This window comes from Letharia lupina, assembly GCF_014066315.1.
Source record: "Letharia lupina isolate WasteWater1 chromosome Unknown contig_13, whole genome shotgun sequence".
Classification (NCBI taxonomy): Eukaryota; Fungi; Ascomycota; class Lecanoromycetes; order Lecanorales; family Parmeliaceae; genus Letharia; species Letharia lupina.
Window position 1 is genome coordinate 188,961 of NW_023502982.1, and position 14,047 is coordinate 203,007.

Here is a 14,047-nt window from a genome sequence, read left to right on the forward strand (position 1 = left end):
CCGAAACTTCATAATTCGTCGTTTTTAAATGATATTATAACAAAAGGAAGGGGAAACTCGCCGGGGCTTAGGTTTAGGGTGAGTTCCGGGTGAGTCTTTGGGGTGGTATCCCCCAAAACCCACCTCCGCACTCATCTGACTCCTCAGAGAATCGCATATCCATGTAAAGTGCATATACGAGTAGATGATACGAGGAACCGGGCGTCCGTCCTTCCGCTAAACGTGGCCCTCGGCGAGATGTTTTCCATGCTGCTGTCGATCGCTGTCCCTCCGAGGCCCCCAACGCGATGTTTAATCACTCCGCCCCTAGCCACTCCTCGTACCGAGGCACGGTTACGAGCGGGCGCTTGGACCCGTGCAGCTGTGACTGCTGACTGAGTGCTGACCCATTTTCTCCGTGGCGCTCATAGGGCTGAGTGACTGAAAACGTGACAGGAAACCTTCGTATCCAAGACAATGCTTGCGAGAAGCGGAAGACAGTGCGAAGTAAAGATAGTTGGAAAGCATGGGCAGGCTATTGGCCATCAGGATCTTTCTCTGGATGGTTTCCCGTCGTGAGCGTATAGTCATCATCCCATTCCTCGAGCTCGCTTGAGGTAGGTCAGTTCACTCGTGCTCTTGCCTGCTCTGATATCGTCGGTTGAAAGAATATCATGCCTTCGGCTCTGTCTGCAGTAGGGTGTGTTGTTGTTAGGGTTGTAGACTTGGCGCATCAGGCCTTGCTGCTTTTCATTCTGTATCTATCTCGATGCGCCTAGGCTTCAGTCTCAAAATGTAAGGAGAAAGTACGCCTCAAAAGAACACAAGAATGGCACAGATCAGGCCGAAAGCTGACAATGAATTGGAAAGCACGACGAGACTGTGACGTAAGCAGCGGACAGCCTTTGAGAGATGCGACATGAAGCAAAAGAGGAGCTCTGGCTGGAAGGCTTCGTTTGCAAACCCTGTGAGAAACTTTCATGGGCTCCAAGGCATGTTTCCTCACTCTGCAGGTGCCGATAAATATATCTAGAGGAGGCTCAGGACGTAGGTCTCAATCAAAGTGATCGACAACCCTCTTTTTCGTACTGTAGACTCCCGCTTGTTCTCCAGAGACGCTGCTCAAAACCAACCCCCAGGATGGTATCACGCCAAGTGCGGTGATATATTTCCATAAGCTCTCCTCTCAATGCTTGTCAGATGGGATGTTGGTCTCAAGTGCTGTACCGACAGACTCAGACTGCGAACATGATCACAGTGGATTGGGCTTTTCCCGGATAGCTTCACAACACAAACAGACGCGGTACGTCATGGCACAAAGATTGCCGCCGGCAATCTTATCGATAAGGACTCTGATTCACGCACATCGACAATATGGACCGGCCCACAGTAAATCCACAGACCACGGTTTCCTTTACATGGTGTAAATTATGGCATACAACAAAGGAGGGATCAAAAGATCGCGGCTGCATACTCACCCTCTTGCAGGCAGAGCGGGACTATTACGGGAGATCGGGGCCTCACATAATCATGGCGCGGTATTGGATGCGTGGGCAAGAGGCCTCGGCGATCGACAGCTTTGGAATTATGTCCCAAGGCCAGACGCTAAGGACACAGATGTTGCTTCGTATACAAATCTTATTCACGATGAGACTACACAATTTATCATTGCCGGCCTAAATAGACGTAACAACAATAGGTTAACCTCCTCGGTGTGAGCATCTTCCCTTTTTTTTTCAGACTTGGATTCTAAAGCCCAGTTGTTTGAGTTAACACGTCGATAGCACCACTCTCTATAAACGATCCATGTTACACACGTATTGGCCTTATAAAGACGCGGTATGCCCGCACTCGATCGTAGGTTGTCATCCTTATCACTTGTGAGAAGGTGCTGATCAGTGATTGGGTTACCTCCATGAGCGTGTCACCTTCCCGGATATTGCTGTAAGCATGGGTAGTCACACCGTCCTGCCACAGCAAGCTAATCGGTGTATGATACAGCGCAACGACACAAGGCGCTCAGCTAGCGTCAGCTCTCTATCCCCTTCATTTTGACGCAATCGCTAGAGACGGGTTCTCATGGAATCACCCTTCTGGTTCAATGGTGGCGCCCAACCCAACGGGCGTCTACTGGGCATCTGCCGCGAATCCTGGTCATGGGGTCTGCAGCTTTGCAATCGCCGCATCCAGCGGTAGCATTCTACTTCGTGAAAACGAAGACGAATGGGCTTTAGAACGAAGCCAGTGCATTCAAGGCCAGCATGAAGCAGTGGCCGTCGATTGGTTAGGTACAAATGTCGTCTTGAAAGGCTGTAGAGAAGGGGCAATCAGGTTGTGGGATACCAGGAGTGGCGCGGAGAGCGCAGAGCCGAGAATTCAACACACCAGCGCGATTAACCACACAAGGAGTATCGATGAGAACTTCATCGTAGTAGCAGGCCTGCAAAACGAGGTAAGCAGTTGTCCTTCCCCCTGACGCACGATTGGACTAACATTATAGCTTTGCACCTATGATATCCGGTATGCCAAGCGAGCCAGCCCCGCTCATGCCACACAACCGTACGATAGATTCCCGGCATACCGCAACAACGCATTGAATCACCTCTCGATCGGGCTAGACCTTCATCGCAATCTGGTCGCTGCCGCAACTGATGATGGAAGAGTGCAGATCTTCGATGTCAAGAAAGGAGTGGAGCTAGAATGTCGCATCAAGAATCTCGGTGCGAATGCCGCATGCGTGAGATTCGTGGATGAACAGAGGTCAGGGAATGGATTGAAGCTAATGGTGGCTGCGGGACCAAGGATTGACGGGTGGGCTTTCGAAGGCCCTGGAGATAGGGACATCCACGATAGAGATACGGCTCATTATTGCACCTGATGACGGGTTGAAGAGCGAAGATGTAGCCTCGACTTTAGTCGTGTGAAGTTCTTGGCAGATCAAGAACCTTCGGGCCAGTTCTCTCAACACTCCGGAATGACGTCCCATGTCCCTACCTATGTCCGAACAATTTCAAAAATTGCCTTGCCAAAGCTCCCTTCCCTACACACCATTCTGAACCCACAACGCACCACCAGAAAAGCGAACAGAGGTGTACCAGACCCAAGTGCTTTATGACTACTATCCTATGTGAGCCATCCCGTCCTCATCATTTATTCCCAGCAAGACGCGTACAGCGTGCCAGGACGCGTGAAGATCTATCATGGCAACAAAGCAAACCCAACGGGAATACTTGGTCCTAACCACAGTCACAGAAGGTCCTATCGCTCCCATTCCCACGAGGCTGGTCTTCATGGCTGAAAGTCCTTCTGGTCACGCCCCGAGTCCTCCGTTCCGGAATGCGGCACAGACTGCGAACCAAAGACTGCGCAAACCAAAGAGGAAGAGACAAGCGCGTACTAGTACAGCAGCAAGCGACTCATTGGAAAGACAGATGGGGTCCGCTCGCAGTGAAGTCCCAAGGGGATCCCCGGCAAGTCTCCTCTATTGTTTTGATTGGCAGCGTACTAACACGCAACACAGCCCGACTGTTCCTCCATTCTTCCTGCCTAATATTGTCCGAGAACAATGCGACAAGCGCTGCCACTCAAAGAGCGATGACGGCTATCTTGACCACATTAAGGAAATTCATGATCTCTCGGTGTACAATCTCGCATGGGCTATCCAGCACGGCGTGGGCGGAAAATGCATAGAGCGCTACTTGAGTCAACACCATGAATCCGAAATCGCAGAGTGACTGTGCCAGTCGGTGCAGACGACCTTGGCAGCGCCCTCATCCCCAGTTCTATACTTTGCCGCCAAGGGGAAGTCGCCCGAGATCGTCAGCATCCTATGTCATGCAGGAGCCAAGCCAAACCAAAGCACCAGTCTATACGGCTCCGCGATCTTTGGTCTTCCACTGCTACCCTACACTATTCTAAGCACCGAATACAAGCTTGCGGACACAACGGAAACCGTGGTTGCTCTGCTTGCTATGGGTGCAAGTCCATACGACGTACCGAAAGACATGTGGCAGGATTACCTTAAGGCTCCTACAAAGGACAAACCGAAGCAGATGGCGGCCTTTGACGTGCATGAAGCGTGGTGTACCACCGAGATCAGGGAAGCGCTATGCAAGACCTTTAACCTCTTACAGCGTTACCCCCTTTGGAAAGCTGCGCAAATAGAGCGGGCAACAGTCAGGGAGATTCAAGTCGCTGAAGCAAACAAGATCATGCCCCCTCTTCGAAACTCCCTACTTCATCTTCGGACAGCAGCTGGCGACAACGCAAGTCCTGCAGTGAATCACAAGCCGACTGCTGTTCGATTCGCCAAAGCCGCTAGTACTTTCCCTCGCCGGTCTCAGCGGCCATGGGAAGACGGAGCTAGCTCGCCGTATGGGTGGCCTTCTGTCTTTGGAGCTTATCATCGTCGATTGTACCACGATGCAGTACGATACTGACATGTTTGGACCACGAAACCAGTACTATGGATCGGAAGTTGGGACTCAATTGAATAATCATCTTGCAGAATGGGATGGGAAGAGGACCGTGGCCTTCTTGGACGAGTTTGACAAAACGACAGATGATGTACGCCAGGCTATGCTGTTGCTGTTCTAGTCTGGTTGCTACACAGATCGGCGTAACAACAACAAGATCGACTGCTCAAAGGTGCTCTGGATCTTAGCAGCTAATCTCGGAGTTAAAGAAATCACCAAGTTCCGGGTGGATAATCTCAAGGACCGAAACCACGAGCAGCACAAACTGGCACCTATCCGAGACCTGCAGGTTACGCTCAATCAGTGTATCATCCAGACATTCGGTGCGCCTCTTACCGGGCGCTTTTCGGCTATCGTACCCTTTTTACCCTTCTACAAAGGAGAACGCGCTATTACTGCCTACAAATGTATGCGCGAGCAGTGGCATGATGTCCGTAAACCAATCGATACCGACGGCAAGCGGTTTGCAGGGACCATGTTTGTGAACTTTGTCAATGATGGAGAGATCGCTAAGCACATCGCTCAACGGTACCGCGAGGAAACGGGTGCAAGATCTCTTGCCGACGCGGTGGAGGAAGAGATAAGCGACAACTTGGCCGCTGCATTTTTCGAGCAGGAAGGAGAGGTCAAGGATGAGAGCACTGCCGCTGCCGAACTATGATGTTCGAGTTGTGAGTGGTTCTGGCAAGGATGATCACATTGAGGTCATTTGCTTGGGCAACAAATCGCTCCAAATTACTCCAGCCTAGCAAGATAGATGGACCGCATGGGAAGAAAGATCTCGGAGTCAGCAAAGCTCGGTCAATGGCATTAGAAGTGAGGGTAAATTGCAGGAAAAGATTTGGACAGAGGCTGTCGCTGTCATAACGTGAGTTGGAGATGAAAAGTTTGTCATGAGAGATTCTTGGCACTGAGAAAATCGCATACACATCTATTAAACTACCTTAAGCAATAATAAGCAATAATATAGTCTCTACACTAAAGACGAGTAACAGGTGTGAGCGCTAAGAATTCCAACGTTGTATGCACACGCTAATTACATACGAGTAGTTAGATCGCACCAGCTCGTGTTGGTCCTCGTATAAAAGTACAGTACAATCATATATAATGTACAACTGTACAAGCAGTTCGCGTCCGAGTTTGACTCGCGCGCAAGTTTTAGATACATTGCTGTCCAGCCCGACATGACTAGAGCGTCAGGACACCATCTAAACCACTTGTGCCACACACATTGACTTATTCCAAACGCCCACTCTTCTAGCATTCTGGCCTGGCCTCACCAATTCTAGACAGCTCATGCCCACAATGGCTTCAGATTCAGGAACGATCCTCCGGCTGTGTTTGTACTTTGCGTGCTGCCTTCCGTTTGCATCGGCTCTCCCTGAGAACTTCTTGCCCTATCCTCTGGTCCGTCTTCAAATGTCGGCTTTTTTACACCGTACTGACTAACGCCAGGATGTCACCGTCTCTGGGTCGCAAGCACCATCATTGCCCCTGGTGAGTCACCGTCGTTATTCGACGGCCCACAATATACTTATCATCAACAGGCCGTAAGGAATCCATACCTATCAGGTCAGTACCATCCTTCGAAAGCCTACGTAGTCCAGAGCATCGTCGACAGACTGACATTCTACAGCTTGGCTGCCCGGCTCCCAAGTCAGCAATCTGCCCACAGCCCAAGCCGAATTTTGGACCAGCCAAACGACATTAGGATGGACTATCCTGGCGCAAGTCGATGGCAAAACATTTACGCTCTTTGGTGCGCCACATGGCATCACAAACACCACAACAGCAACGCAAAAATCTATCGGTTACACTGCAACCCACACGATAGCCGAATTAGATGCGGGCGCCGCTAGCATCGTCGTAGACTTCTTCTCCCCTGTCTCACCAAATAATCACCTTCGGCAGTCTTTTCCTTTTAGCTATGTCACTATATCAGTCGTCGGGAGCTCTGATGTCCAAGTTTTAAGCGCAATTGATGATTCGTGGTATGGCCAGCCGGGTAACCTCGTGTTGCAGCATCAGAACACAGGGGCTACCTCTGTGATAAGTTTGACTGACCCCAAAGCTGCGAACTATACAGAGGTCCACGATATGGCAGCTTGGGGATCCACTGTTCTTGCGACCAGCCAAGCCGGCAGCTCATCAGTTACTTATCAGAGTGGCCCGGGTGACACTGTATTCAGCAAGTTTGTCGAGTCTGGAAGCCTCGATAGAACTTTACCGGCCTATGGGAAAGGTAATTGGATTGCTTTTGCTCAGAAGCTCAGCACGGTGTCTACCACTTCAACTTCCTCCGTCACATTCGCTGTGGGCCAGTACAGAGATAATGTGGTCAAATACCTGGGCCATGACCAAGTTGGGTTCTTCAAGTCAAAGTACCGTAATGTGCTAGAAACCGTCGACGCCTTTTTGAACGATTATCAGCCAGCATACGTGGATTCTCAAACCTTGGACAAGGCCATTAATAGCGAGACGAGTTCGATCTCTAGCAATTATACTGATCTGACGACAGCAGCCGTACGGCAATGGTAGGCTGCAATTCTGTCAGAACCGAGCGAGCTGCTGACTTGCCCCTCAGCTATGGCGCCATGGAAATCACACTTCCCGCCAGCAACACTGCTGACACGAGCAATCCATACGTCTTCTTGAAAGAGATATCCACGAACGGAGACGTAAACACTGTCGACGTAGTATATCCAACCTCTACCATCCTAGGTGTCATGAGCCCAGATTGGATCAAGTATTTGCTTGAACCGGTTGCCATATTCTCCGAGAGCCCAGCATGGACTGCTGACTATGTGGTGCACGACCTTGGCAGTAAGCCTGATCTAAGGAATCCCCCAGTGGTCTTCGCTGACATATAGCTCCAGCCTATCCTGTAGCAACCGGACGTACCCCCGCTACTTCCGAGAAAATCCTTCTTGAAGCCACGGGTGGTTTTCTGATAATGGTATACCAATACCAGAAACTGACCGGCGACGAAACCTGGGCCCAATCGCACAGAAAGCTCTTCCAGCAATTCGCCGACTACCTCAAAACCAGCGGTCTGCACCCTTCACTGCAGTATGACACCGTCGACTCGATCAACCCAACGGCCCAGCAAACAAACTTGGCCATAACATCCGCCATAGGCCTGAAAGCCTACGGAGCGCTGACAGGCAACCAAACTTACACACGGGCAGCTCAGAGCTTCGCCAGCACGATATACACGCAAGGACTCGGCACGAACCTCAATAGCAACGGCAAGATCACCAAGGGCACTCCCCAGCATTTCACCTACAACTACGGCATGTCCACATCATGGGGCACGGTCTTCAACCTCTTCCCCGACCAATACCTCAATCTGAGCACCTTCCCGACCGCCGCAGTCTCAATGCAGTGCTCCTGGTACATGTCGCAAGCCACGAGCGTTGGCATTCCCTACGCGAGCGTACAGGATGATATCGCCAATGGGATGTGGGACATGTGGATTGCGGCTACCTGCCCAACCGATGTCGACACCATCATTGGTTTTGAGCACGCGTTCTTTACAAACGGGAAGAATACTGTGCCGTTTGCTGATCGGTTTTACGTGACTGGGAGTCAGGCGGGAACGTTTGTGACAGCGCGGGCAAGACCGACGTTGGGGACGACTTTTGCGATTTTGCTGGGGAAGGGGGTAAGTTTCACGAAGGCCTTTACTTTGCATGGAGTACATATTTATGACGGCGTGTAAGTCTGGGAGCGCATTGGCCATTGAATCGCATCTTGCAGGAAGAAGCATGGTTCTGCTTCTAGAGGCCTCATTGTCAGAAGGGACCTCATGTCTGCCTAGAACAACAGACGTGCCAAGATCGCTAAGCCCCTTCGAGCTAGCGGCCCTCAGCTTAGCCCCTTTGGATTAGTTCGCTAGCAGCCTTCGGAAGGTTTCGTAGTAAGCGAAAGAGCTAACCCGAAAGGGCTTAGCCAGCGTAGAATGAATACGCGGTGGACTTTCGAACCTGCACCGCGTGTCGTATCAGATCAGCACGATTGAGCACTCAAGATCCTCTACAAGATCCTCTACAAGATCCTCTACAAGATTTTTCCCGAGATGGCAGAGACCTGCGCCAATCCCAGCTGTACAACCCAATGCACCAAGCGCTGTGCCGGCTGCAAACAAGCCTCATACTGCAGCGGCACGTGTCAAAAGAAAGACTGGCCGCAACACAAGACCGCCTGCAAGAGCTCGACCCGTCCCAGTGCCAAAGTCCCGCCGAAGCAATGCTCCAACCTCGGCTGTGCCGCGCGACCAGACCAACTCACTGTGCCCTGCGCCTGCTGCAACGGCGTTACCTACTGCAGCAGTCTCTGTCAGAGAGAGGACTGGAAGGACCACAGGCCCGCCTGTGTCGACCCCTACCCCGCCTCCGCCAAAGATGCTGTTGCCAGAACAGTCATGATCTTTTCCTCAGTGGACGGCGGAGTGCACTACTCGAAGTGGCTCACTCCGCGCGACGATCTGATGTTCAGGACCTCGCCGGTGCCTATATCGCAGAAGATCGGGTTCCCGCTGCTCGTACAGCGTTGCAGCGATGCGGACGTCGGAGAACCGCTGGGAGACAATCAGCACGCCACGTGGCTGATGATCGATCCCCTCACGGGGTTCGCACCGGCGGAATGGCAAGGTCGGGTTGGAAACGTGATTGTTGCGAGGGCAGACACGGAAGCACTGGACACGGCGACTCTGGCAGCCATCACGGACTACATCTCTGATATTTTGGACGCGTTTGGGAACGGGGCGGGAGCAGCGCGGAAATACTACGATAGAGGCCGGTTGGACAGGTTCATCGCGAGTCATTTGAAGATGCAGCAGGACTTTAAAAAGTTTCAAGAACAGAGCTTTGTGGACGGGTCTGGAGAGAAGGTGCAACTGTGAAGGCGGTAGTCAGAATTACGCCTCTGAGGAATATCAGTGATGAGCTGGGTCGTGTCCAGCTTTCAGTTGAGCAATCCAGGCGGTGGCAGTCATCGTCAATAGCACGACTTCAGAAGCTTGCACTTCTTGCCATGTCTTGAGATACCAGCCCAGGAAAGCCAGGCAGCTCCTTTGCAATGATCCTTTCTCCCTCACAAGAGTCGGAGAAGGCACTTTAGCAGATCCTCCCCTACATTTGTCGAAGGCCCGTCCTTTTCCAGCATATCACTGGGGTCCAGGTAGATTGCAAACACAATGAAGCAGTTGATAGGCATGAACATAGACCGTGAAGACATCACAGGTCCACTCACATTACTTCGCATACAGCCAGTAGGGAACTCATAAGTCACCCAACAAGGTGCAGGAAGCGGGCTTGGCGCGGTTCTGATTGGGAGTGGGTACAGCTTGATATGCACATGACGGCGAGCGCGCAGCTGGCGGTGGAGGTACTGGCGGGGGGCGAGGGGTTGATAGGTGCTTCAGCCTTGTTTGTGGAAGCGTAGAGTAGTCACTCGAGACTCAAGTCATTCATCATTCCTAATCTAAGCACCCTAAACAACCACTCCTCGAAGCCGCATCGACTTGCTTATTTTGCCCTTGTGTCCAATGCCCACCCAAATCTCCTCCCTCGTCCGTCTCCTCACAACCTGGCCGCCGCCCTCGGACACTGCGAGCAAGTAGCTGTTTCCTCCGACACATCACACGCCAGTAGACGAGGGCGGTGTAGTGACGGTGGGCGTAGCGGTGGCCGGGGTACACGCGTAGCAAGAGGCGAGGAAGGTCTCGTTGTTGGGGGAGCAGACGTCGAAGGGGACCTGGGCTTCGGCGCAGACGAAGGCGCAGCAGGGGTCGTAGGGGGTAGGGCACGCGGCGATGGATTGGCGGGAGCAGGTGGAGGTGTTGAGGGTGGTGGTTGTGTTGGGGTAGCTGGATTGCTGGGAGGAGGTTAGCGGTGGCCCGGGGTGGACGGGAGGCTTGGACTGACGGCGGAGGCCAATCCCACCGTCATCAAGGCAGCGCCCAGTGAAAGATTTTGTATTAGAAGCATTTTGTGGTAGGGATAACTGATAGAGATAGGCGGAGGCTTCAAGGTGTCTGTAGCGAGATGTGTGTAGGGTATTTAATGTTTCAAGAATGTCGGTCAAGGCGGCTTGAAATCAGAACGAGGCAGGAGCCCACGAGCAAGGAATGCCATGGCCTTTATGTCCTGTCTGGAACTCGGCGAACTGTCTGGGACTCGGTGAAGCCAGGGAAAGAGTAAGACAAGCAGCCGATCGACGATGGCAAAAGTAAGCCGCGGATACGGGATGGGTTGATGCTGCTGGCACCACTGGCACCCCCAGCCTGGGGGGAGTCGGAGAGCTTGACGAATGTGGTATTTTCCCTAGGACAAGAACCCTGCACTTCCGCTGGATGCCGATTTGTACTTGATATTGAACGACCAAGCATTCATCCTTGTTGACAGATGGTACAGTAATTGTTCCACAAGTCTTCATAACTTTGAGGCTCTGCGGTGGCGCCAATGAAGGCTGAAGCTATGAATGGCCCCGGGAAGACCAATCAAAACCCAACATCAAACTATTCCCGCATCAAGAGGCGCAGCAAACTTCTTGCGCGACTGCCCACGACATGGACTATGATGAAAGGTCTCCTCTCATCTTCTCTCTGAAGATGCTTGGTCCGTGGAAGGTATTGATAGAACTTTTGACGGCACCGACGGTGCCACCATAATTCCAGCACCATGGGCATGACCATCAAACTCCCTGACTGGAGTCTCAACTACCAAGTCGCAGCTTTCGGAGCCTACGCAACAATACTCGTCGAGTCGGTATATGTGATCCTCGGAGGTTTTGAGAACGCGTCTCTGCTCTCCATCAGTATTCTCACCAATGGCTCCGCGGTTTTTGTTGTCGGGTTTGGCGGTACTTTCTCGACGCCTTTTGCAATCATTCGGATATGCTTGACGTCCTTGTTCCTCCTCTGGGCCATCATCTCCCAGGAAAATGGGGCTTTTGATGGGACCTATGCTATACTGTGTAGCGTGGCGCATCTCTTCTACCAGCTGCGGTTGCGGCAAAATTGGGACGAATCAGAGGGATTCCTGCCTCAGTACGAGAAATGTGCGAAGACGGATGAAGCACCATCGGAAAGCTGCCTGCATACCCCTCCAACGGACCACAACGACGCGGCAAAATTGTCGAGAAATCTCCGCATCTTCTTCGGTGATTCCTTTTGCCTTGAGGGTGCGATGGTTCCCGTCACCGTTCTAGGTACGGTAATGACCTACCGTGTTTTTGACTTCGATCTCGGATTCGGTCTGGTCTTCGCTTTCCTGTCGGCTTTCTCATCCTCTGTAATTCTGCTGTTCATCAACTACGCTCGAACGAGGGGCCGACGGATGGACACTAGGAAAGCGCTACAAAGATTGCTCGCCATGGTGTTAGTCATTGGGACTTTCTGCTTTGTCTTCTTTACCAGCGTGGAATTCCCAGGCATTGAATTCAATTGGTGGAAGATCACCTTTGGTGTGGCTTGGTTCGTATATCCTCTTAGATCTATGCTTTGGCAACCTTTAACTCTCCTTGCCCAGGTTCATGTTCCAGTTCATCACCACCTTCGTCGCCTGCCGATTCCTTATCCACGCCACCCTCTTCTCCTGTGCGGCATGCAGTCAGAGAGAAGCGGGTATATATGGGCCTTTGACACAAGAGGCTTCTGCTCGTTGCCTTTGGGATGATTCCGTTACGTTGCCCGCTCTAGACCAGGTTAAGGACAACGCAATAGGTGAATCCACCACTTTCCGGATAAAGCGGCAGAAAGGTTCAGATCTTGTCGAACGATTCTGGCTCAATGACCAAGAGTGGTTTCAGATAAGCCCGAGAAGCTTCGTGATCTTTTTCGTCTCTTGTGTCGCACTGGCCTCCTTCAGTGGTGGCGCGTTGGGCCTAAACGGCAGCTTCGCCGGCATCGGCAGCCACGTATTGAAGAATACAGCATTCTACGTCACAATGGCCTTCACCTTTGTCTCTACTGGCCATACTCCAGTTGGAGACTCTCCAGAGCTCATGTTCGTTCCGTTAAGACACTACTTCCCCGCTTGGAAGGCGAACGCGAGCACGATACTTGCAACGATGCTGGTGCATGCTTACCTTGTACTTGCGCCTCTTTCGGAAGTGGATTCCAGCTTCGCAACGCCGCTTGCATGCACAATTGTGGCGCCTTTGCTACTCGCCGGCCTTTCAAAGCCCTTGGACACCGTAGGCCAAGAAGGGAACCGTGGACCAGGTCTCAAAGAACAGACAGTAGATTTAGGTTCGGCGGAACCTTCGATGTCAACTATCAAAACTTGGGCCATTGATTCGACCCTGGTATACTCTTCTTCACATATCAGACGCCTTGATCTTCGAGTGCTTCTACTGGGGGTTTCTGTTACACTTTTTGATGTACTGTGCAATCAGTATCAGGATGAGATGTCTGTCACAAGGCGGCCTACAAGTGCAGTTGTTTCAATCATCGTCACAGGAATTTGGCTATATCTAAATAATTCGGTACCCACCTCTCGAGAACTTGAGCCTGGGCTACTCTCGTTAGCTGCGGCCTCTCTTGTGGGAATTTTCAGCCACGTCAACTTCCTGGATGCTTTTGGACTTTACGACAACGAATGGGAGAATAAGAACTCTACTCAGATAATGCCCAGGCCGGAGAAGGCCAGTCATTCGAATCCCGTCATGATTGCCTTGTGGTACACGACGCTGATCTCCATGGTCGTCTTTAACCGTCGGTTAGTCCACCGAAAGGCAGATCAAGCGCTCCCCGCTACGAATGGGCAGCCTCCCAAGAGAGACCATCTGCTCTTCGGCTTACACGTCAAGACGTCACGAACAAGCTTTGCATGGCAACTCAGAGATTCTCGTGTCGCTATCTGCCTCGTATTTACAATGGTAGCTGCCTGTATGGGCGAAAGTTGGCCGCTTGACATGAACACGACTGTCGCTGGGCTATTGCTCTTTACATTGATCGTCAGCTTTCAACTTCCACCCACGTGTGATAATTTAGACGAGAAGAAAAGTTTGCTTCACGTAGCCGCGCTTGGTTTCTCGGCCTTGGTGACGGTCCTAGCAGTTGGCCTCAACCGCCACGGGGTGTCGGATGATCTCATGTCGGATCCAAAACTTTATTGGAAGGCGGGTGCATGGTCCGCTTTGATCTTCTATCGGCTCTTTGTCATGGTTGTGGGTAGTCTGCTCGAAGGCTGGGGCTGGTTTACAAGACGGAGTCACGTGGGAGAGCTGCCTACAGTGGCTCTGCAGGACGAGGAGAAAGCCACGGTGCACGAAGGAGAGAAGCAGAAAATCATAGATGCGACTGCCAATGATTGAGGGAACATTGTGTACGCTATCAGACCTCCTGACCAGTCGGTAAGACTGTCGAGAATGGCGACACCGATAAAGCATATCCGAAGACTTCCTCGCGCCCGATAGACCAGTAAGCCATATCCAGCGCGGCATCATCCCGGGACTTACCACAAAGACTGTATTTTCGATGCGTTCCATGGGCTGGCCGAATCGAGGGTATGGCGCATTAGATATCCAGAACATGTTAAGAAGTTCTAGCCACGATGGCATTACAACATACGGATGATAGCCAAGGC

The 14,047-nt window shown here is 51.8% G+C and overlaps 5 protein-coding genes across 5 annotated transcripts; 4 read left to right on the top strand and 1 right to left on the bottom strand.

Annotated features, from left to right (window-relative positions):
* Positions 1 to 2,080: 2,080 nt before the first annotated feature.
* On the top strand, positions 2,081 to 2,857 carry HO133_001573 (uncharacterized protein; the record flags this gene model as incomplete). Its single annotated transcript, XM_037292503.1, has 2 exons — positions 2,081 to 2,431; positions 2,480 to 2,857. The coding sequence occupies 2 exons, from the start codon at positions 2,081 to 2,083 to the stop codon at positions 2,855 to 2,857; spliced, it is 729 nt and encodes a 242-aa protein (XP_037151042.1).
* Positions 2,858 to 3,179: 322 nt separating this feature from the next.
* Positions 3,180 to 5,115, top strand: HO133_001574 (uncharacterized protein; the record flags this gene model as incomplete). The annotated part of the gene is made up of 4 exons (XM_037292504.1): positions 3,180 to 3,650; positions 3,732 to 4,248; positions 4,301 to 4,545; positions 4,576 to 5,115. 4 exons carry the CDS (start codon positions 3,180 to 3,182, stop codon positions 5,113 to 5,115), a joined length of 1,773 nt encoding a protein of 590 aa, XP_037151043.1.
* A 644-nt stretch (positions 5,116 to 5,759) lies between these two features.
* HO133_001575 (uncharacterized protein) lies at positions 5,760 to 9,357 on the top strand (the record flags this gene model as incomplete). The annotated part of the gene is made up of 8 exons (XM_037292505.1): positions 5,760 to 5,861; positions 5,910 to 5,951; positions 6,002 to 6,026; positions 6,091 to 6,988; positions 7,039 to 7,277; positions 7,331 to 8,118; positions 8,540 to 8,862; positions 8,952 to 9,357. 8 exons carry the CDS (start codon positions 5,760 to 5,762, stop codon positions 9,355 to 9,357), a joined length of 2,823 nt encoding a protein of 940 aa, XP_037151044.1.
* A 737-nt stretch (positions 9,358 to 10,094) lies between these two features.
* Positions 10,095 to 10,444, bottom strand: HO133_001576 (uncharacterized protein; the record flags this gene model as incomplete). The annotated part of the gene is made up of 2 exons (XM_037292506.1): positions 10,095 to 10,331; positions 10,382 to 10,444. 2 exons carry the CDS (start codon positions 10,442 to 10,444, stop codon positions 10,095 to 10,097), a joined length of 300 nt encoding a protein of 99 aa, XP_037151045.1.
* Positions 10,445 to 11,137: 693 nt separating this feature from the next.
* Positions 11,138 to 13,775, top strand: HO133_001577 (uncharacterized protein; the record flags this gene model as incomplete). The annotated part of the gene is made up of 2 exons (XM_037292507.1): positions 11,138 to 11,931; positions 11,987 to 13,775. The coding sequence occupies 2 exons, from the start codon at positions 11,138 to 11,140 to the stop codon at positions 13,773 to 13,775; spliced, it is 2,583 nt and encodes an 860-aa protein (XP_037151046.1).
* Positions 13,776 to 14,047: the final 272 nt, after the last annotated feature.